This window comes from Entelurus aequoreus, linkage group LG12, assembly GCF_033978785.1.
Source record: "Entelurus aequoreus isolate RoL-2023_Sb linkage group LG12, RoL_Eaeq_v1.1, whole genome shotgun sequence".
Classification (NCBI taxonomy): Eukaryota; Metazoa; Chordata; class Actinopteri; order Syngnathiformes; family Syngnathidae; genus Entelurus; species Entelurus aequoreus.
Window position 1 is genome coordinate 63,169,742 of NC_084742.1, and position 21,741 is coordinate 63,191,482.

General features: G+C 37.6%; 1 protein-coding gene across 2 annotated transcripts in view; it reads left to right on the forward strand.

Annotated features, from left to right (window-relative positions):
- The window catches only part of LOC133662420 (ankyrin repeat and BTB/POZ domain-containing protein 3-A-like), a 382,948-nt gene that overhangs the window by 325,362 nt on the left and 35,845 nt on the right, over positions 1–21,741 (forward strand). The window contains exons 4-7 of one of the 2 annotated variants that reach the window (XM_062066402.1): positions 1,519–1,671; positions 1,862–2,027; positions 11,127–11,216; positions 19,689–19,790. In XM_062066402.1, the coding sequence (XP_061922386.1) occupies positions 1,519–1,671; positions 1,862–2,027; positions 11,127–11,216; positions 19,689–19,790 (511 nt within the window). The remainder of the gene's footprint in view (positions 1–1,518; positions 1,672–1,861; positions 2,028–11,126; positions 11,217–19,688; positions 19,791–21,741) is intronic. The other variant, XM_062066401.1, reaches the window with a different exon arrangement.

Consider the following 21,741-nt stretch of genomic DNA (forward strand, 5'->3'; position numbering starts at 1 on the left):
AGAAATATACATGTAAAAAAAAACATGTATATGGAACAAGCACAAGTATACATGTAACAAGCACAAGTATACATGTAACAAACACAAATCTACATGTAACAAACACAAATGTACATCTAACAAACACAAATGTACATGTAACAAACACAAGTATGCACGTAACAAACACAAATGTACATGTAACAAACACAAATCTACACGTAACAAACACAACTATACATGTAACAAACACAAATCTACATGTAACAAACACAAATGTACATGTACCAAACACAAGTATGCACATAACAAACACAAATGTACATGTAACAAACACAAATCTACACGTAACAAACACAACTATACATGTAACAAACACAAATCTACATGTAACAAACACAAATGTACATGTAACAAACACAAATGTACATGTAACAAACACAAGTATGCACGTAACAAACACAAATGTACATGTAACAAACACCCATCTACATGTAACAAACACAAATCTACATGTAACAAACACAAATGTACATGTAACAAACACAAATGTACATGTAACAAACACAAGTATGCACGTAACAAACACAAATGTACATGTAACAAACACAAATCTACATGTAACAAACACAACTATACATGCAACAAACACAAATGTACATGTTACAAACACAAATGTACATGTAACAAACACAAATGTACATGTAACAAACACAAATCTACACGTAACAAACACAACTATACATGTAACAAACACAAATGTACATGTAACAAACACAAGTATGCACGTAACAAACACAAATGTACATGTAACAAACACAAATCTACACGTAACAAACACAACTATACATGTAACAAACACAAATCTACATGTAACAAACACAAATGTACATGTAACAAACACAAATGTACATGTAACAAACACAAGTATGCACGTAACAAACACAAATGTACATGTAACAAACACAAATCTACACGTAACAAACAGCTATACATGTAACAAACACAAATGTACATGTAACAAACACAAATGTACATGTAACAAACACAAATGTACATGTAACAAACACAAGTATGCACGTAACAAACACAAATGTACATGTAACAAACACAAATCTACACGTAACAAACACAACTATACATGTAACAAACACAAATGTATATGTAACAAACACAAATGTACATGTAACAAACACACATCTGCACGTAACAAAAACAAGTCTACACGTAACAAACACACATCTACATGTAACAAACACACATCTACATGTAACAAACACAAATGTACACGTAACAAACACACATCTACACGTAACAAACACAAATGTACATGTAACAAACACAAATGTACATGTAACAAACACAAGTATGCACGTAACAAACACAACTATACACGTAACAAACACACATCTACATGTAACAAACACAAATGTACATGTAACAAACACAACTATACATGTAACAAACACACATCTACAAGTCTACACTTAAGGGCAACATGTCTTAACTACTTCTTTGTGCTTGCCTCCCCTCCTGCAGACCGTTCCTGGTACTGCCGCCACTGATGGAGTGGATCCGAGTGGCGGTGGCGCACACGGAGCACCGCCGCAGCTTGTCGGTGGACAGCGACGACGTGAGGCAGGCGGCCCGGCTGCTGCTACCGGGCGTGGACTGCGAGCCTCGGCAGATCAAGTAGGTGGTCACTTCATTAGGAACACCTGGGCGTGATATAATGAGATGTCTGGCAGGATACCTTGTGGTCGTCCATTGCTTGGAATATGTCTTTTGGGAGGTTTCTGTGGAACATGAAAGACTGGAACTACTTGAAGAAGTGAAGAAAATAACTTGGTGTCCAACTCCTGCGTGTTCATTTTGTTTGCAGAGCTGAGGATTGTTTCTGCGGGGCGAGGAAGATGGACGCCGCCTCCACCGAGGCCAAGTTCTTGCAGGACTTGGGCTTCAGGATGCTGAACTGTGGCCGCACAGACCTGGTCAAGCAGGCCGTCAAGCTGCTGGGACCTGACGGCATCAACAGCATGAGCGAGCAGGTTTGTACACCTTCAGAGTAGTCAGTGTACAGCTGCTGGCACCTGACGGCATCAACAGCATGAGCCAGCAGGTTTGTGGACCTTCAGAGTAGTCAGTGTACAGCTGCTGGGACCTGACGGCATCAACAGCATGAGCCAGCAGGTTTGTGGACCTTCAGAGTAGTCAGTGTACAGCTGCTGGGACCTGACGGCATCAACAGCATGAGCCAGCAGGTTTGTGGACCTTCAGAGTAGTCAGTGTACAGCTGCTGGCACCTGAAGGCATCAACAGCATGAGCCAGCAGGTTTGTGGACCTTCAGAGTAGTCAGTGTGCAGCTGCTGTTGCTACATGTGTCGTCTGGGGGTGCATGAGTGCTGGGAGAAGTGCGGTTCCTTCTTTACTTCCTTTTTTATTGCGTTCTTCTTTCTTTGCTTCCCTTTTTCTTCCTTCCTTCCATCCTTCTTGCCATATTGCCTTCCTCCCTTCCTTTCCTTTTGTCCTTCCATCCGTCCTTCCTCCTTTTCTTTCCCTCATTCCTTCTTTCCTTGCCACCTTCCTTCCTTACCCCCCTCCTCCTGACTTCCTTCCATAAATCCTTCCTTTTTTGCTTCCTTCTTTCTTTGCTTCCCTTTTTCTTCCTTCCTTCCATCCTTCTTGCCATATTGCCTTCCTCCCTTCCTTTCCTTTTGTCCTTCCATCCGTCCTTCCTCCTTTTCTTTCCCTCATTCCTTCTTTCCTTGCCACCTTCCTTCCTTACCCCCCTCCTCCTGACTTCCTTCCATAAATCCTTCCTTTTTTGCTTCCTTCTTTCTTTGCTTCCCTTTTTCTTCCTTCCTTCCATCCTTCTTGCCATATTGCCTTCCTCCCTTCCTTTCCTTTTGTCCTTCCATCCGTCCTTCCTCCTTTTCTTTCCCTCATTCCTTCTTTCCTTGCCACCTTCCTTCCTTACCCCCCCTCCTCCTGACTTCCTTCCATAAATCCTTCCTTTTTTGCTTCCTTCTTTCTTTGCTTCCCTTTTTCTTCCTTCCTTCCATCCTTCTTGCCATATTGCCTTCCTCCCTTCCTTTCCTTTTGTCCTTCCATCCGTCCTTCCTCCTTTTCTTTCCCTCATTCCTTCTTTCCTTGCCACCTTCCTTCCTTACCCCCCCTCCTCCTGACTTCCTTCCATAAATCCTTCCTTTTTTGCTTCCTTCTTTCTTTGCTTCCCTTTTTCTTTCTTCCTTCCATCCTTCTTGCCATATTGCCTTCCTCCCTTCCTTTCCTTTTGTCCTTCCATCTGTCCTTCCTCCTTTTCTTTCCCTCATTCCTTCTTTCCTTGCCACCTTCCTTCCTTACCCCTCCTCCTCCTGACTTCCTTCCATAAATCCTTCCTTTTTTGCTTCCTTCTTTCTTTGCTTCCCTTTTTCTTCCTTCCTTCCATCCTTCTTGCCATATTGCCTTCCTCCCTTCCTTTCCTTTTGTCCTTCCACCCGTCCTTCCTCCTTTTCTTTCCCTCATTCCTTCTTTCCTTGCCACCTTCCTTCCTTACCCCCCCTCCTCCTGACTTCCTTCCATAAATCCTTCCTTTTTTGCTTCCTTCTTTCTTTGCTTCCCTTTTTCTTCCTTCCTTCCATCCTTCTTGCCATATTGCCTTCCTCCCTTCCTTTCCTTTTGTCCTTCCATCCGTCCTTCCTCATTTTCTTTCCCTCATTCCTTCTTTCCTTGCCACCTTCCTTCCTTACCCCCCCTCCTCCTGACTTCCTTCCATACATCCTTCCTTTTTTGCTTCCTTCTTTCTTTGCTTCCCTTTTTCTTCCTTCCTTCCATCCTTCTTGCCATATTGCCTTCCTCCCTTCCTTTCCTTTTGTCCTTCCATCCATCCTTCCTCCTTTTCTTTCCCTCATTCCTTCTTTCCTTGCCACCTTCCTTCATTACCCCCCTCCTCCTGACTTCCTTCCATAAATCCTTCCTTTTTTGCTTCCTTCTTTCTTTGCTTCCCTTTTTCTTCCTTCCTTCCATCCTTCTTGCCATATTGCCTTCCTCCCTTCCTTTCCTTTTGTCCTTCCATCCGTCCTTCCTCCTTTTCTTTCCCTCATTCCTTCTTTCCTTGCCACCTTCCTTCCTTACCCCCCCCTCCTCCTGACTTCCTTCCATAAATCCTTCCTTTTTTGCTTCCTTCTTTCTTTGCTTCCCTTTTTCTTCCTTCCTTCCATCCTTCTTGCCATATTGCCTTCCTCCCTTCCTTTCCTTTTGTCCTTCCATCCGTCCTTCCTCCTTTTCTTTCCCTCATTCCTTTTTCCTTGCCACCTTCCTTCCTTACCCCCCCTCCTCCTGACTTCCTTCCATAAATCCTTCCTTTTTTGCTTCCTTCTTTCTTTGCTTCCCTTTTTCTTCCTTCCTTCCATCCTTCTTGCCATATTGCCTTCCTTCCTTTCCTTGTATCCTTGTATTCCTTCCATCCATCCTTCCTACTTGTCTTTCCCTCATTCCTTCTTTCCTTCCCACCTTCCTTCCTTACCACCTTCCTCCTGACTTCCTTCCATACATCCTTCCTTTTTTGCTTCCTTCTTTCTTTGCTTCTTTTTTTCTTCCTTCGATCCTTCTTTCCTTTCTTCCTTCCTTCCATCCTTTTTGCCATATTGCCTTCCTTCCTTTCCTTGTATCCTTCTATTCCTTCCATCCATCAATCCTTCCTACTTTTCTTTCCCTCATTCCTTCTTTCCTTCCCACCTTCCTTCCTTACCCCCCTCCTCCTGACTTCCTTCCATACATTCTTCCTTTTTTGCTTCCTTCTTTCTTTGCTTCCCTTTTTCTTCCTTCCTTCCATCCTTCTTGCCATATTGCCTTCCTCCCTTCCTTTCCTTTTGTCCTTCCATCCATCCTTCCTCCTTTTCTTTCCCTCATTCCTTCTTTCCTTGCCACCTTCCTTCCTTACCCCCCCCCTCCTGACTTCCTTCCATACATCCTTCCTTTTTTGCTTCCTTCTTTCTTTGCTTCCTTTTTTCTTCCTTCTTTCCATCCTTCTTGCCATATTGCCTTCCTTTATTTCCTTGTACCCTTCTATTCCTTCCATCCATCCTTCCTACTTTTCTTTCCCTCATTCCTCCTTCCCCCCCACCCCTCCTCCTTTACTTATTTACTTCCCACCACCCTTCCTTCCTTCCTTCCTTCCTTCCTTCCTTCCTTCCTTCCTTCCTTCCTTCCTTCCTTCCTTCCCTTATTAATCTTCCTTCCTTTCCTTCTTTCCATCTTGCTTCCTTGCTTCCTCACTGATGGAACTCTTGCATGTTGCACACTTCATTACCTCCTTTTCTTCTTTCACTTGTTCCTTCATTTCCTTCTGTACATCCTCGTTTCCTTGTTTCCTTCAATTTTTTTTCTTTCCTTTATTCTGTCCATCCTTTCTTTTTTTCTTCATTCCTTCTTTGCTTCCTTCATTCATTCCTTACTACCTATTTTCCTTCCTTCTTTCCTTGCTTCCTTCCAACCCTCCTTCCATCTCTTCTTCCTTACTTCCTTCCATACATCCTTCCTTTTTTGCTTCCTTCTTTCTTTGCTTCCTTTTTCCTTCATTCCTTCCATCCTTCTTGCCATATTGCCTTCCTCCCTTCCTTTCCTTTTGTCCTTCCATCCATCCTTCCTTCTTTTCTTTCCCTCAATCCTTTTTTCATTTCCACCTTCCTTCCTAACCCCCTCCTTTACTTCTTTACTTCCCATCAGCCTTCCTTCCTTTTTTGCTTCCTTTTTCCTTCATTCCTTCCATCCTTCTTGCCATATTGCCTTCCTACCTTCCTTTCCTTATGTCCTTCCATCCATCCTTCCTTCTTTTCTTTCCCTCATTCCTTATTTCCTTGCCACCTTCCTTCCTAACCCCCACTCCTTTACTTCTTTACTTCCCATCAGCCTTCCTTCCTTTTTTGCTTCCTTCTTTCTTTGCTTCCTTTTTTCTTCCTTCCTTCCTTCCATCCTTCTTGCCATATTGCCTTCCTTCCTTCCCTTGTATCCTTCTATTCCTTCCATCCATCCTTCCTACTTTTCTTTCCCTCATTCCTCCTTCCCTTCCCCTCCCTCCTTTACTTATTTACTTCCCACCACCCTTCCTTCCTTCCTTCATTCCTTCCTTCCTTCCTTCCTTCCTTCCTTCCTTCCTTCCTTCCTTCCTTCCTTCCTTCCTTCCTTCCTTCCTTTCCTTCTTTCCATCTTGCTTCCTTCCTTCCTCACTGATGGAACTCTTGCATGCTGCACACTTCATTACCTCCCTTTCTTCTTTCTCTTGTTCCTTCCTTTCCTTCTGTACATCCTTGTTTCCTTCCATTTTTCTTCTTCTTTCCATCCTTTCTTTTTTCTTCATTCCTTCTCTGCTTCCTTCATACATTCCTTACCACCTACTTTCCTTCCTTCTTTCCTTGCTTCCTTCCAACCCTCCTTCCTTCTCTTCTTCCTTACTTCCTTCCATACATCCTTCCTTTTTTGCTTCCTTCTTTCTTTCCTTCCTTTTTCCTTCCTTCCTTCCATCCTTCTTGCCATATTGCCTTCCTCCCTTCCTTTCCTTTTGTCCTTCCATCCATCCTTCCTTCTTTTCTTTCCCTCAATCCTTTTTTCCTTTCCACCTTCCTTCCTAACCCCCTCCTTTACTTCTTTACTTCCCATCAACCTTCCTTCCTTTTTTGCTTCCTTTTTCCTTCATTCCTTCCATCCTTCTTGCCATATTGCCTTCCTACCTTCCTTTCCTTATGTCCTTCCATCCATCCTTCCTTCTTTTCTTTCCCTCATTCCTTATTTCCTTGCCACCTTCCTTCCTAACCCCCACTCCTTTACTTCTTTACTTCCCATCAGCCTTCCTTCCTTTTTTGCTTCCTTCTTTCTTTGCTTCCTTTTTTCTTCCTTCCTTCCTTCCATCCTTCTTGCCATATTGCCTTCCTTCCTTCCCTTGTATCCTTCTATTCCTTCCATCCATCCTTCCTACTTTTCTTTCCCTCATTCCTCCTTCCCTCCCCCCCCCTCCTTTACTTATTTACTTCCCACCACCCTTCCTTCCTTCCTTCATTCCTTCCTTCCTTCCTTCCTTCCTTCATTCCTTCCTTCCTTCCTTCCTTCCTTCCTTTCCTTCTTTCCATCTTGCTTCCTTCCTTCCTCACTGATGGAACTCTTGCATGTTGCACACTTCATTACCTCCCTTTCTTCTTTCTCTTGTTCCTTCCTTTCCTTCTGTACATCCTTGTTTCCTTCCATTTTTCTTCTTCTTTCCATCCTTTCTTTTTTCTTCATTCCTTCTCTGCTTCCTTCATACATTCCTTACCACCTACTTTCCTTCCTTCTTTCCTTGCTTCCTTCCAACCCTCCTTCCATCTCTTCTTCCTTACTTCCTTCCATACATCCTTCCTTTTTTGCTTCCTTCTTTCTTTGCTTCCTTTTTCCTTCATTCCTTCCATCCTTCTTGCCATATTGCCTTCCTACCTTCCTTTCCTTTTGTCCTTCCATCCATCCTTCCTTCTTTTCTTTCCCTCAATCCTTTTTTCCTTTCCACCTTCCTTCCTAACCCCCTCCTTTACTTCTTTACTTCACATCAGCCTTCCTTCCTTTTTTGCTTCCTTTTTCCTTCATTCCTTCCATCCTTCTTGCCATATTGCCTTCCTACCTTCCTTTCCTTATGTCCTTCCATCCATCCTTCCTTCTTTTCTTTCCCTCATTCCTTCTTTCCTTGCCACCTTCCTTCCTAACCCCCACTCCTTTACTTCTTTACTTCCCATCAGCCTTCCTTCCTTTTTTGCTTCCTTCTTTCTTTGCTTCCTTTTTTCTTCCTTCCTTCCTTCCATCCTTCTTGCCATATTGCCTTCCTTCCTTCCCTTGTATCCTTCTATTCCTTCCATCCATCCTTCCTACTTTTCTTTCCCTCATTCCTCCTTCCCCTCCCCCCCTCCTTCTTTACTTATTTACTTCCCACCACCCTTCCTTCCTTCCTTCCTTCCTTCCTTCCCTTATTATTCTTCATTCCTTTCCTTCTTTCCATCTTGCTTCCTTCCTTCCTCACTGATGGAACTCTTGCATGCTGCACACTTCATTACCTCCTTTTCTTCTTTCACTTGTTCCTTCCTTTCCTTCTGTACATCCTCGTTTCCTCGTTTCCTTCCATTTTTCTTCTTCTTTCCATCCTTTCTTTTTTCTTCATTCCTTCTTTGCTTCCTTCATTCATTCCTTACTACCTATTTTCCTTCCTTCTTTCCTTGCTTCCTTCCAACCCTCCTTCCATCTCTTCTTCCTTACTTCCTTCCGTACATCCTTCCTTTTTTGCTTCCTTCTTTCTTTGCTTCCTTTTTCCTTCATTCCTTCCATCCTTCTTGCCATATTGCCTTCCTCCCTTCCTTTCCTTTTGTCCTTCCATCCATCCTTCCTTCTTTTCTTTCCCTCAATCCTTTTTTCCTTGCCACCTTCCTTCCTAATCCCCCCTCCTTTACTTCTTTACTTCCCATCAGCCTTCCTTCCTTTTTTGCTTCCTTCTTTCTTTGCTTCCTTTTTTCTTCCTTCCTTCCATCCTTCTTGCCATATTGCCTTCCTTCCTTCCCTTGTATCCTTATATTCCTTCCATCCATCCTTCCTACTTTTCTTTCCCTCATTCCTTCTTTCCTTGCCACCTTCCTTCCTTACCCCCCCCCCCCCCCTCCTTTACCCCCGTTGTCGTCCTCCTCTATTAGCCGTGGGCGTGCGTCCGGGTGTTGATGTTACTGGGAAGCTGGCATGTTTCCGTGTGCTTCTTAACTGGCGCCTGCTTGCAGATTTAGCCGCCTGCTTTGGGTCCGATGATAAATCAGAGCCGCTCCGACCGCGGCGGACATTTATTTTATGTGCAGGCGGCATTACGGGCGCAATAAAGCAAGATGCGAGGTGGCGGCCGTGATGGCGGTTCAGCGCCCGCCCGCTCGTTAAGCATCCACAGGAAACACCCAAGGGTTCATTGGGTCAAGAGCAAGTCGTAAAAGTACTTCTGCTGCAAGTTTGTTGTATTTTTTGTTTTTTTGTCAGCTCTTCTGCGCCAAACACGACTTGTTTGCTCGCGGCATCATGTGCGTGGGCGTGACAGAGTTCTCTGCGCATATGTTGGCGTGCGCGCAGAAAAGATGCTTCACGCTCTCAACTCTGGGATGGCAGAGTGAGGGTGTGGGGGGGTGCTCTGATTACCAGGCTGCTGCTATCAATTCTGGGAAAATGAGCACGCTTAAAGAGGTGGTGGCTACCCCGAGACCTGACAATCCATTACAAGTGCTGCATTTCAGCCATTCTTCCACTGGGGGGCAGCATCTGTTGATGTGTGTCATGATCCGTGAAAAGAAAAGTGTAAAAGCCAGCATGTGTGATGGTATGGGGGTGTATTAGTGGCCAAGACATGGGTAACTTACACATCTGTGAAGGCACCATTAATGCTGAAAGGTACATACAGCTTTTGGAGCAACATATGTTGCCATCCAAGCAACGTTATCATGGACGCCCCTGCTTATATCAGCAAGACAATGCCAAGCCACGTGTTACATCAACGTGGCTTCATAGTAAAAGAGTGCGGGTACTAGACTGGCCTGCCTGTAGTCCAGACCTGTCTCCCATTGAAAATGTGTGGCGCATTATGAAGCCTAAAGAAGGGAGACTGTTGAACAACTTAAGCTGTACATCAAGCAAGAATGGGAAAGAATTCCACTTCAAAAATGTGACTCCTCATTTACTGAGTGTTGTTAAAAGGAAAGGCCATGTAACACATTGGTAAAAATGCCCCTGTGACAACTTTTTTGCAATGTGTTGCTGCCATTAAATTCTAAGCTAATGATTATTTGTTATTTGTTTCTCAGTGTGAACATGAAATATCTTGTCTTTGCAGTCTATTCAATTGAATATAAGTTGAAAAGGATTTGCAAATCATTGTATTCTCTTTTTATTTACCATTTAAACCAGGGGTGTCCAAACTTTTTCCACTGAGGGCCGCACACGGAAAAATTTAAGCATGCGGGGGCCATTTTGATAGTTTTCATTTTCAAACCATAACAAAATATATGGATTTTTTGTTTTTGTTTTAACCTTTAGGGCTCCCGGGGACCATAAAGGGTCTCAGTCATTAAAATGTAAAAAAATAAGTCAAATTATGATTATTATTAGGTTGATATAAAGTAAAAAAAAAAATTAAAAAAAAGGTTTTATGCCTTTTCTGTCAAAGACAACTTTGTTTTTTATAGTAAAACTAAAATATGCAGTATTTAGTAATTAGAGCCCTAAAAGATCAATAATGCAGGACACCATTGATTTTAATTCTTTAATATTTTTGAGTAATCACAGTGAAATGTTAAATAAAATCCTACTAAATATATTTGAGATCCAAAACGTCCCCCACTCATAAAGTGATACATTTTTATTAGGTTTTTTTTTTACTTTTAACACTTAAATTACGAGATCAACTTCAGATATATCTGTCGATTTTACGTTTGAACTATTATGTTGTTTGTTTTATGCTCTTTTGTCAAATAAAACTTTGATGTTTTTTTTTTATGGCAACCACACAATATACGCAATATTTTTTCCACATAAAACATTTTAAAGTGATATTTTTTAAGTAATAATTCATTAAAACATAGATTTTTAGTCTTTTTTTTTATTATTTTTTTTTAGCAATGGCAAAAAAAAAAAGAAAAAGAAACAAAGACAAAAGAAAAAAAAACAGCCTGCATGGCAGCTTTTGTGTCAACATTGCAACTTTTTCTAGTTAGATGTCACCTCATTCCACTTTTTTAAAATGTTTTTTTTTAAATGTTTGCAGTTTTATCAATTTTGCAATTTTTGCAGAATGTGCGGCGGGCCGGTAAACAATTATCTGCGGGCCGCACTTTGGACACCCCTGATTTAAACAACTGCTTTTGGGTTTTGTCCCTGAGATGTAAGAAAAATGTTAAATAAAGGCTGGAAACAAGCTCTTGGACCTTCAAAATTGCTATTTCAGCACAATTGGGAGTGAATTAGGCCAACGTTTAAAGAATGCAGGAGGACAGTGATGATGATGATGAGGCGAGGCTTATGTTGTCAACGCTGCCGTGGATTGAGGTCTTTTTCCCCCTCAGTTCCCGTTGTGAAGAGGAGCCTCCAACATGTCCTCCTGTGCTTGCAGGGAATGACGCCTCTCATGTACGCCTGCGTGCGCGGCGACGAGGCCATGGTCCAGATGCTGCTGGACGCCGGCGCCGACATCAACAGCGAGGTCAGTGCTCGCCAAAATGCCGCCTCCTGTGGCTCCTCCCACCTGCACGCTTTGGCCAAAGCAGCTTCAAAGTGCAGAAGAAGAAGAAGCAGAACGCCCTGTGATATCTTCTCCTCTGGGGGCTTTTATTTGTTTTGCTGCTCATCAATATTGCATCGTTGTTCCTCGAGTGTGTGTGTGTGTGTGTGTGCGTGTGTGTGTGTGTGTGTGTGTGTGTGTGTGTGTGTGTGTGTGTGTGTGTGTGTGTGTGTGTGTGTGTTCTTGTATTTCTACCCTTCTTGAGACATCAACAAGGAAAAGTATCTTCCATATGAGGAGGTGTGAACAAGTGATGACATAAGTCACGGTCCTAGAGAGCCAAATACCAGAGTCCGTGAACATTGCTCCAAAGTCAGGATTGTTTGTTGATTTAATGTTAAAGCTAAAAAGTTAAAGCGGAAATGATTGTGACACACACACACACACGAGTTGTGGCGAAATTATTCTCTGCATTTGACCCATCGTCCTTGATCACCCCCTGGGAGGTGAGGGGAGCAGTGAGCAGCAGCGGTGGCCACGCCCAGGAATAATTTTTTGGTGATTTAACCCCCAATTCCAACCCTTGATGCTGAGTGCCAAGCAGGGAGGTAACGGGTGCTATTTTTATAGTGCATACAAAAGTAAACATTGACAGGTGCAAAGACAGCAATATATGATTAAAAACAAGACAGCAGCTAAGCACATTACAAAAAACAAAAAAATAGAGATCTCATTTGCACCCTGGTGGTGAAATCTATCAAAATTAGGTCAAATTGACTGTGTCGGTTTTGAAAATGCTCCCCCTCTGGTCAACATATGACATAACAAGTGTGTGTAAAAAAATTGAAGTGCTCCCCCTCTGGCCAAAATTTATTAAAAAAATGAAAATAAATATGTATATAGTGACATACTGAAATAACTTGAAGTAAATAACGAAGATTAAAAACCAATTACGAACAAAAAATAAATAAATAAAATACATTAACTAAAAGCAGTCTTTTTCTCACAATGTGTCGACTTTTTTCTTGTAAATTTGGGGACAATTTCTCATATTTTTTCTGTTTCTGTAATATTGCAATATTTTCTCGTGGAATTCTTAATTTTTTTTATGCAAAATCATTACTTTTTAATGCAAAAATGTGTCATATAAAATTCTGACTTGTATCACAATATTGCCAATTTTTTTGTTGTTCTTGTAAAATGGTGATATTTTTGGAGTAAAATTATGACTTATATCATCATTTTGCCCAGTAAAATTCCGATTAATATTTAATATTGCCAAAATGTTAAAGTTTTCTTATAAAATTGTAACTTTTGTTGAGTAAAATTACGACTCTTTTGAGAAAATTGCCACAATTATAAGCTTTTCTTGTAAAATTGCGATTGTCATTGAGTAAAATTCCAACTTTTATCATAATATTGCACAAATGTTCAATTTTTCTTGTAAAATGTTGACTTGCGTTGAGTAAAATGACAGCTTTTATTATAATACTGCCAAAATGTAAAGTTTTTCTTGTAACTGTGACCTTTTTCCAACTAATTTTTCACAACAAACTTTCTCATATTAGCATAGTGTGTATATATTATTAATGTTGTAAATACACATCTTTATATATCTAGAATGGGTGGTCCTAAAGAGGTAGGCATTTTTCGGAGGTCTCAAGAAGGTAACATATACAAGAAGGTGCGTGTGTGCGTGCGTGCGTGCGTGTGTGTGTGTGTGAGTGTGTGTGTGTGTGTGTGTGTGTGTGTGTGTGTGTGTGTGTGTGTGTGTGTGTGTGTGTGTGTGTGTGTGTGTGTGTGTGTGTGTGTGTGTGTGTGTGTGTGTGTGTGTGTGTGTGTGTTCTTGTATTTCTACCCTTCTTGAGACATCAACAAGGAAAAGTATCTTCCATATGATGTGGTGTGAACAAGTGATGACATAAGTCACGGTCCCAATACGGAAAACTATTGCATCTAATAGGGAGCCAAATACTAGAGTCCGTGAACATTGCTCCAAAGTCAGGATTGTTTGTTGATTTAATGTTAAAGCTAAAAAGTTAAAGCGGAAATGATTGTGACACACACACACACGAGTTGTGGCGAAATTATTCTCTGCATTTGACCCGTCGCCCTTGATCACCCCCTGGGAGGTGAGGGGAGCAGTGAGCAGCAGCGGTGGCCACGCCCGGGAATAATTTTTTGGTGATTTAACCCCCAATTCCAACCCTTGATGCTGAGTGCCAAGCAGGGAGGTAACGGGTGCCATTTTTATAGTGCATACAAAAGTAAACATTGACAGGTGCAAAGACAGCAATATATGATTAAAAACAAGACAGCAGCTAAGCACATTACAAAAAACAAAAAATAGAGATCTCATTTGCACCCCGGTGGTGAAATCTATCAAAATGAGGGTGGTCCTAAAAAGGAAAGATTTTTCAAATTGACTGTGTCGGTTTTGAAAATGCTCCCCCTCTGGTCAACATATGAAATAACAAGTGTGTGTAAAAAATTGGAAGTGCTCCCCCTCTGGTCAACATATGAAATAACAAGTGTGTGTAAAAAATTTGATGTGCTCCCCCTCTGTTCAACATATGAAATAACAAGTGTGTGTAAAAAAAATTGAAGTGCTCCCCCTCTGGCCAAAATTCATTAAAAAAATGAAAAAAAAAATTATATAGTGACATACTGTAATAACTTGAAGTAAATAACGGAGATTAAAAACCAATTACGAACAAAAAATAAATGAATAAAATACATTAACTAAAAGCAGTCTTTTTCTCACAATGTGTCGACTTTTTTCTTGTAAATTTGGGGACACTTTCTCATATTTTTTCTGTTTCTGTAATATTGCAATATTTTCTCGTAAAATTCTTAATTTTTTTTATGCAAAATCATTACTTTTTAATGCAAAAATGCGTCATATAAAATTCTGACTTGTATCACAATATTGCCAATTTTTTTGTTGTTCTTGTAAAATGGTGATATTTTTGGAGTAAAATTATGACTTATATCATCATTTTGCCCAGTAAAATTCCGATTAATATTTAATATTGCCAAAATGTTAAAGTTTTCTTATAAAATTGTAACTTTTGTTGAGTAAAATTACGACTCTTTTGAGAAAATTGCCACAATTATAAGCTTTTCTTGTAAAATTGCGACTGTCATTGAGTAAAATTCCAACTTTTATCATAATATTGCACCAATGTTCAATTTTTCTTGTAAAATGTTGACTTGCGTTGAGTAAAATGACAGCTTTTATTATAATACTGCCAAAATTTTAAGTTTTTCTTGTAACTGTGACCTTTTTCCAACTAATTTTTCACAACAAACTTTCTCATATTAGCATAGTGTGTATATATTATTAATGTTGTAAATACACATCTTTATATATCTAGAAAGGGTGGTCCTAAAGAGGTAGGCATTTTTCGGAGGTCTCAAGAAGGTAACATATACAAGAAGGTGTGTGTGTGTGTGTGTGTGTGTGTGTGTGTGTGTGTGTGTGTGTGTGTGTGTGTGTGTGTGTGTGTGTGTGTGTGTGTGTGTGTGTGTGTGTTTGTTTGTGTTGTTGTTTTTCTACACTTCTTGAGACACCACAAGGAAAAGTACCTTTCATATGAGGACCGGTGAACAAGTTAGGACCGATATCATGGTCCCAATACGGAAAACTATTGCATCTAATGGAGAGCCAAATACTAGAGTCCGTGAACATTGCTCCAAAGTCAGGATTTTTTGTTGATTTAATGTGCATACAAAAGTAAACCTTGACAGGTGCAAAGGCAGCAATATATGATAAAAACAAGACGGCAGCTAAGCACATTACAAAAAACAAAAAAATTGAGACCTCATTTGAAATCTATCAAAATTAGTGTGGTCCCAAAAAGGAGAGATTTTTCAAATTGACTGCGTCGGTTTTAAAAATGATCCCCCTCTGGTCAACATATAAAATATCTAGTGTGTGTAAGAAATTGAAATGCGCCCCCTTTGGCCAAAATTCATTAAAAAAAATTTAAATAAATCTGTATATAGTGACATACTGTAATAAGTTGAAGTAAATAATGAAGATTAAAAACATAAATGAATAAAATACATTTACTAAAAGCAGTCTTTTTCTCATAATTTGTCGACTTTTTTCTTGTAAATTTGGGAACAAGTTCTCATATTTTTTCTGTTTCTGTAATATTGCAATATTTTCTCGTAAAATTCTTAATTTTTTATGCAAAATTATTACTTTTTAATGCAAAAATGTGTCATATAAAATTCTGAAATATTGCCAATTTTTTTGTTGTTCTTGTAAAATGGTGATATTACAAACAAAAAAAAATAGAGATTTCATTTGCACCCCTGGTGGTGAAATCTATCAAAATTAGGGTGGTCCCAAAAAGGACAGATTTTTCAAATTGACTGTGTCGGTTTTAAAAATGGTTCCCCTCTCGTCAACATATGATATAACAAGTGTGTGTAAACATTTGAAGTGCTCCCTCTCTGGCCAACATATGTAATAACAAGTGTGTGTAAAAAATAGAAATATGCCCTCTTTGGCCAAAATGTATTATTATTTGGTCATAAATATGTATATAGAGACATACTGGAATAACTTGAAGTAAATAATGAAGATTAAAAAACAATTACAAACAAAAAATAAATAAACTAAAAGCAGCATTTTTCTCACAATGCGTCAACTATTTTTTTTTTTAATAAAATTGGGAACAGTTTCTCATATTCTTTCTGTTCATGTAATATTGCAATATTTTCTCGTGAAATTCATACTTTTTAATGTAAAATTATTACTTTTTAATGCCAAAATTTGTCATATAAAATTCTGACTTTTATCACAATATTTTGTAAAATAGTGAAAAATGTTGACAAAAATTATGACTTGTGTCATAATTTGGCTGAGTAAAATTCAGATTATTATTATAAATTTGAAGTGCTCCCCCTCTGGCCAACATGTGTAATAATAAGTGTGTGTAAGAAATAGAAATGCGCCCTCATTGGTCAAAATGAATTTAAAAAAATAAATAAATATGTATATAGAGACATACTGGAATAACTTGAAGTAAATAATGAAGATTAAAAACCAATTACAAACAAAAAATAAAAAATAAATAAACTAAAAGCAGCATTTTTCTCACAATGCGTCAACTATTTTTTTTTTTTTATAAAATTGGGAACAATTTCTCATATTCTTTCTGTTTATGTAATATTGCAATTTTTTCTCGTAAAATTCTTACTTTTTCATGTAAAATTATTACTTTTTAATGCAAAAATTTGTCATATAAAATTCTGACTTTTATCACAATATTTTGTAAAATAGTGAAAAATGTTGACAAAAATTATGACTTTTGTCATAATTTGGCTGAGTAAAATTCAGATTATTATTATAAATTTGAAGTGCTCCCCCTCTGGCCAAAATATGTAATAATAAGTGTGTGTAAGAAATAGAAATGCGCCCTCATTGGTCAAAATTAATTTAAAAAAATAAATAAATATGCATGTAGAGACATACTGGAATAACTTGAAGTAAATAATGAAGATTAAAAACCAATGACCAACAAAAAATAAAAAATGAATTAACTAAAAGCAGCATTTTTCTCACAAAGCGTCAACAATTTTTTTTTTATAAAATTGGGAACAATTTCTCATATTCTTTCTGTTTATGTAATATTGCAATATTTTCTCGTAAAATTCTTACTTTTTCATGTAAAATTATTACTTTTTAATGCAAAAATTTGTCATATAAAATTCTGACTTTTATCACAATATTTTGTAAAATAGTGAAAAATATTGACAAAAATTATGACTTTTGTCATAATTTGGCTGAGTAAAATTCAGATTATTATTATAAATTTGAAGTGCTCCCCCTCTGGCCAACATATGTAATAATAAGTGTGTGTAAGAAATAGAAATGTAAAAATAAAATAAATACAAATAAATAAATAAATATGTATATAGAGACATACTAGAATAACTTGAAGTAAATAATGAAGATTAAAAACTGGAAATTACAAACAAAAAATCCCCCCCCCCAAAAAAAAAATTAACTAAAAGCTTACCTTTTTTATATTTGCATAGTTTGTATATATTATTAATGTTGTAAATACACATCTTTATATATCTAGAAAGGGTGGTTCTTAAAGGCCTACTGAAACCCACTACTACCGACCACGCAGTCTGATAGTTTATATATCAATGATGAAATCTTAACATTATAACACATGCCAATACGGCCGGGTTAACTTATAAAGTGACATTTTAAATTTGCAGCTAAACTTCCGGTTCGAAACGCCTCTGAGGATGACGTATGCACGTGACGTAGCCCGGCGAACACGGGTATGCCTTCCACATTGAAGCCAATACGAAAAAGCTCTGTTTTCATTTCATAATTCCACAGTATTCTGGACATCTGTGTTCGTGAATCTGTTGCAATCATGTTCATTGCATTATGGAGAAGGAAGCCGAGCAAGCAAAGAAGAAAGTTGTCGGTGCGAAATGGACGTATTTTTCGAACGTAGTCAGCAACAACAGTACACAGCTGGCGCTTCTTTGTTTACATTCCCGAAAGATGCAGTCAAGATGGAAGAACTCGGATAACAGAGACTCTAACCAGGAGGACTTTTGACTTCGATACACAGACGCCTGTAGAGAACTGGGACAACACAGACTCTTACCAGGATTACTTTGATTTGGATGACAAAGACGCACACGTGCTACTGTGAGTATGCAGCTTTGGCTTCTAAACATTTGATCGCTTGACCGTATGTGCGCAACTTTTTTTTGCGTATGTACGTAACTTTTTTAAAATATGTAAGCTTTATGAACCTTGGGTTAGGTGAACGGTCTTTTGGGCTGAGTGATTGTGTGTGTTGATCAGGTGTTTGAATTGTATTGGCGTGTTCTATGGAGCTAGGAGCTAGCATAGGAGCTAGGAGCTAGCATAACAAACACGCAGGTGTTTTTATGCAGGATTAATTTGTGGCATATTAAATATAAGCCTGGTTGTGTTGTGGCTAATAGAGTATATATATGTCTTGTGTTTATTTACTGTTGTAGTCATTCCCAGCTGAATATCAGGTACCGTGAGTATGCAGCCTTGGCTGCTAAACATTTGATAGCTTGACCGTACGTGCGCGTCACGTACGTAACTTTTTAAAAATATATAAGCTTTATGAACCTTGGGTTAGGTGAACGGTCTTTTGGGCTGAGTGATTGTGTGTGTTGATCAGGTGTTTGAATTGTATTGGCGTGTTCTATGGAGCTAGGAGCTAGCAGAGGAGCTAGGAGCTAGCGTAACAAACACGCAGGTGTTTTTATGCAGGATTAATTTGTGGCATGTTAAATATAAGCCTGGTTGTGTTGTGGCTAATAGAGTATATATATGTCTTGTGTTTATTTACTGTTGTAGTCATTCCCAGCTGAATATCAGGTCACCCCCGGCTCTCACAGCATCTTCCCTATCTGAATAGCTTCAACTCCCCACTAGTCCTTCACTTGCACTTTACTCATCCACAAATCTTTCATCCTCGCTCAAATTAATGGGGAAATTGTCGCTTTCTCGGTCCGAATCTCTCTCACTTCATGCGGCCATCATTGTAAACAATAGGGAACTTTGCGTATATGTTCAACTGACTACGTCACGCTACTTCCGGTAGGGGCAAGCCTTTTTTTTATCAGATACCAAAAGTTGCAATCTTTATCGTCGTTGTTCTATACTAAATCCTTTCAGCAAAAATATGGCAATATCGCGAAATGATCAAGTATGACACATAGAATAGATCTGCTATCCCCGTTTAAATAAAAAAAAATCATTTCAGTAGGCCTTTAAGAGAGAGGCATTTTTCAAAGGTCTCAAGAAGGTAACAATCACAAGAGTGTGTGTGTGTGTGTGTGTGTGTGTGTGTGTGTGTGTGTGTGTGTGTGTGTGTGTGTGTGTGTGTGTGTGTGTGTGTGTGTGTGTGTGTGTGTGTGTGTGTGTGTGTGTGTGTGTGTGTGTGTGTGTGTGTGTGTGTGTGTGTGTGTGTGTATATGTGTGTTAACAGTAGCGTAGTGGAAGTCAGTCAAGCTCTATGGCGACGCATCCAGTGGCGGATTTAAAGGGGGTCCCGCCCAGGGCCCCGTTACAGCTGGAACCGCCACTGGATGCTGGAGTGATTTATTAATGCTCAGCTCACAACAAATCATGCACGACGTGGACAAAAGTATCGGCCAATCAGGTCAGACTGCTGACGTTGAGTCACAGTCAGCATGTGCATGAATGGTTTGACTTCTAACGTTTAACAACGCTTCGCCTTCTAATATCGCCAACAAAACCCTGCGTAACCCCCGGCAACAGCTAACCTTCCAACTAAATCTCAACGACGCAGCCACCCCTTCCTTCTACATGCTTGTGGCTCCGCCCTCTGCCTATGCCCCGCCCACAAGCGAGTGCTAACGGCTGTATGTGTCTCTCCTCAACCTCACCTTATGACTTCCCAGGTGCCCAGCACAGTAAACAAGCACCCCTCCGTTTACCCCGACGCACGCCACGGGACGCCCCTCACTTTCGCCGTCTTGCACGGACACGTCCCTGTCGTGCAGGTAGTATGGTGACCTTTGACCTGTGGTGCCCTGCCCTTGACACCCTGAAGACGATGATTCATTTAAAAAAAAATAATAGTATTTTTATAAAGTATATCATACTGAAGTTTGCTCCCATTGAATCCCCCCCCAAAAAGACCCCAAACACCTTATTTGTTCCTATTACAATTTATAACAATTATAATAAAAGTATAATTATTACGTATTATATTATTAATTATTACAAATGTGTTATTCTATTATTATTAGAATAAACTTATTTTTTTTATTAGGATAGTTTTATATTATTGCAATGTTATAATTGTATAATTATTTCATTATTGCCATATAGTATTTATCATTCATATAATTTATAATTATATTTATATCAATATTAAAAATGTTATCACAGTGTAATATAATTGTTTCTATTAATTTTATTATAATCCCTAAAATAGTAATGATATTATTACATCATTATTTAGGTCATGTTGGTAATAATAAGTATTATTCATAGTATTATTATTACATATATACATATAGTACCATATTTATTTTTGCATTAATATATTGCATATTAAAAATAACAAAATAAAAAGCATTTTTTGTACTATTACAATGACATACAGTATATACATATAGTATAATAATTATTATTGCATTAATATATTGTGTAGTAGTAATAACAATAAAATAAGTTGTCATTATATTTGATTGTTGTTATATATAATAATAAACATATCATTAGTAATACATGTTTATGATTATTATTTCATTTAATACTGAATAAAATTGTCGAAATGATAAATACAAATAAATAATTTATTACAAAGTACTTTTTTTTCCATAGTTTAAGAATTCTAAGCCGCACTTGTAGTGTTATATTTGTATAATTATTTTATTATTGCCATATAGTAATTATTATTCTTATAATTTATAATTATATGTATACCAATATTATAATTGTTATCACAGTGTAAAATAATAGTATCTATTAATTGTATTATAATCCCTAAAATAATAATTATATTATTACATCATTATTTATGTCATGTTGGTAATAATAAGTAATATTTATAGTGTTATTATTACATATACAGTCAATATATATATATATATATATATATATATATATATATATATATATATATATATATATATATATATATATATATATATATATATATATATATATATATGGTACCATAATTATTTTTGCATATATATTAAAAATAAAAATAAAATAATAAGCATTTTTGTACTATTACAATTATACATATACATATAGTATAATAACTATTATTGCATTAATATATTGTGTGATAGTAATAACAATAAAATAATAAGTTGTCATTATATTTGATTGTTGTTGTTATATAATATAATAAAACGTATCATTAGTAACACATGTTTATGATTATTATTTAATAATATTATAGAAATAAAAAATAAAAAATAATTTATTTATTACAAATTATATAATATAATAAAACGTATCATTAGTAACACATGTTTATGATTATTATTTAATAATATTATAGAAATAAAAAATTAAAAATAATTTATTTATTACAAATTAAGCTGCTGCCCCCGCGACCCGACCTCGGATAAGCGGAAGAAGATGGATGGATGGATGGATGGAAATTAAGTATTTGTTTCATAGCTTAAGAAGTCTAAGCCACACTTGTAGTGTTATACTTGTATAATTATTTTATTATTGCAATATAGTAATTGTTATTCATATAATTTATAATTATAATTATACCAATATTATTTATTTATTTATATTATAATTGTTATCACAGTGTAATATAATAGTATCTATTCATTTTATTATAATCCCTAAAATAATAATGATATTATTACATAATTATTTATGTCATGTTGGTAATAATAAGTATTATTTATAGTAATATTATTACATATATACATATAGTACCATAATTATTTTTGCATTAATATATTGCATATA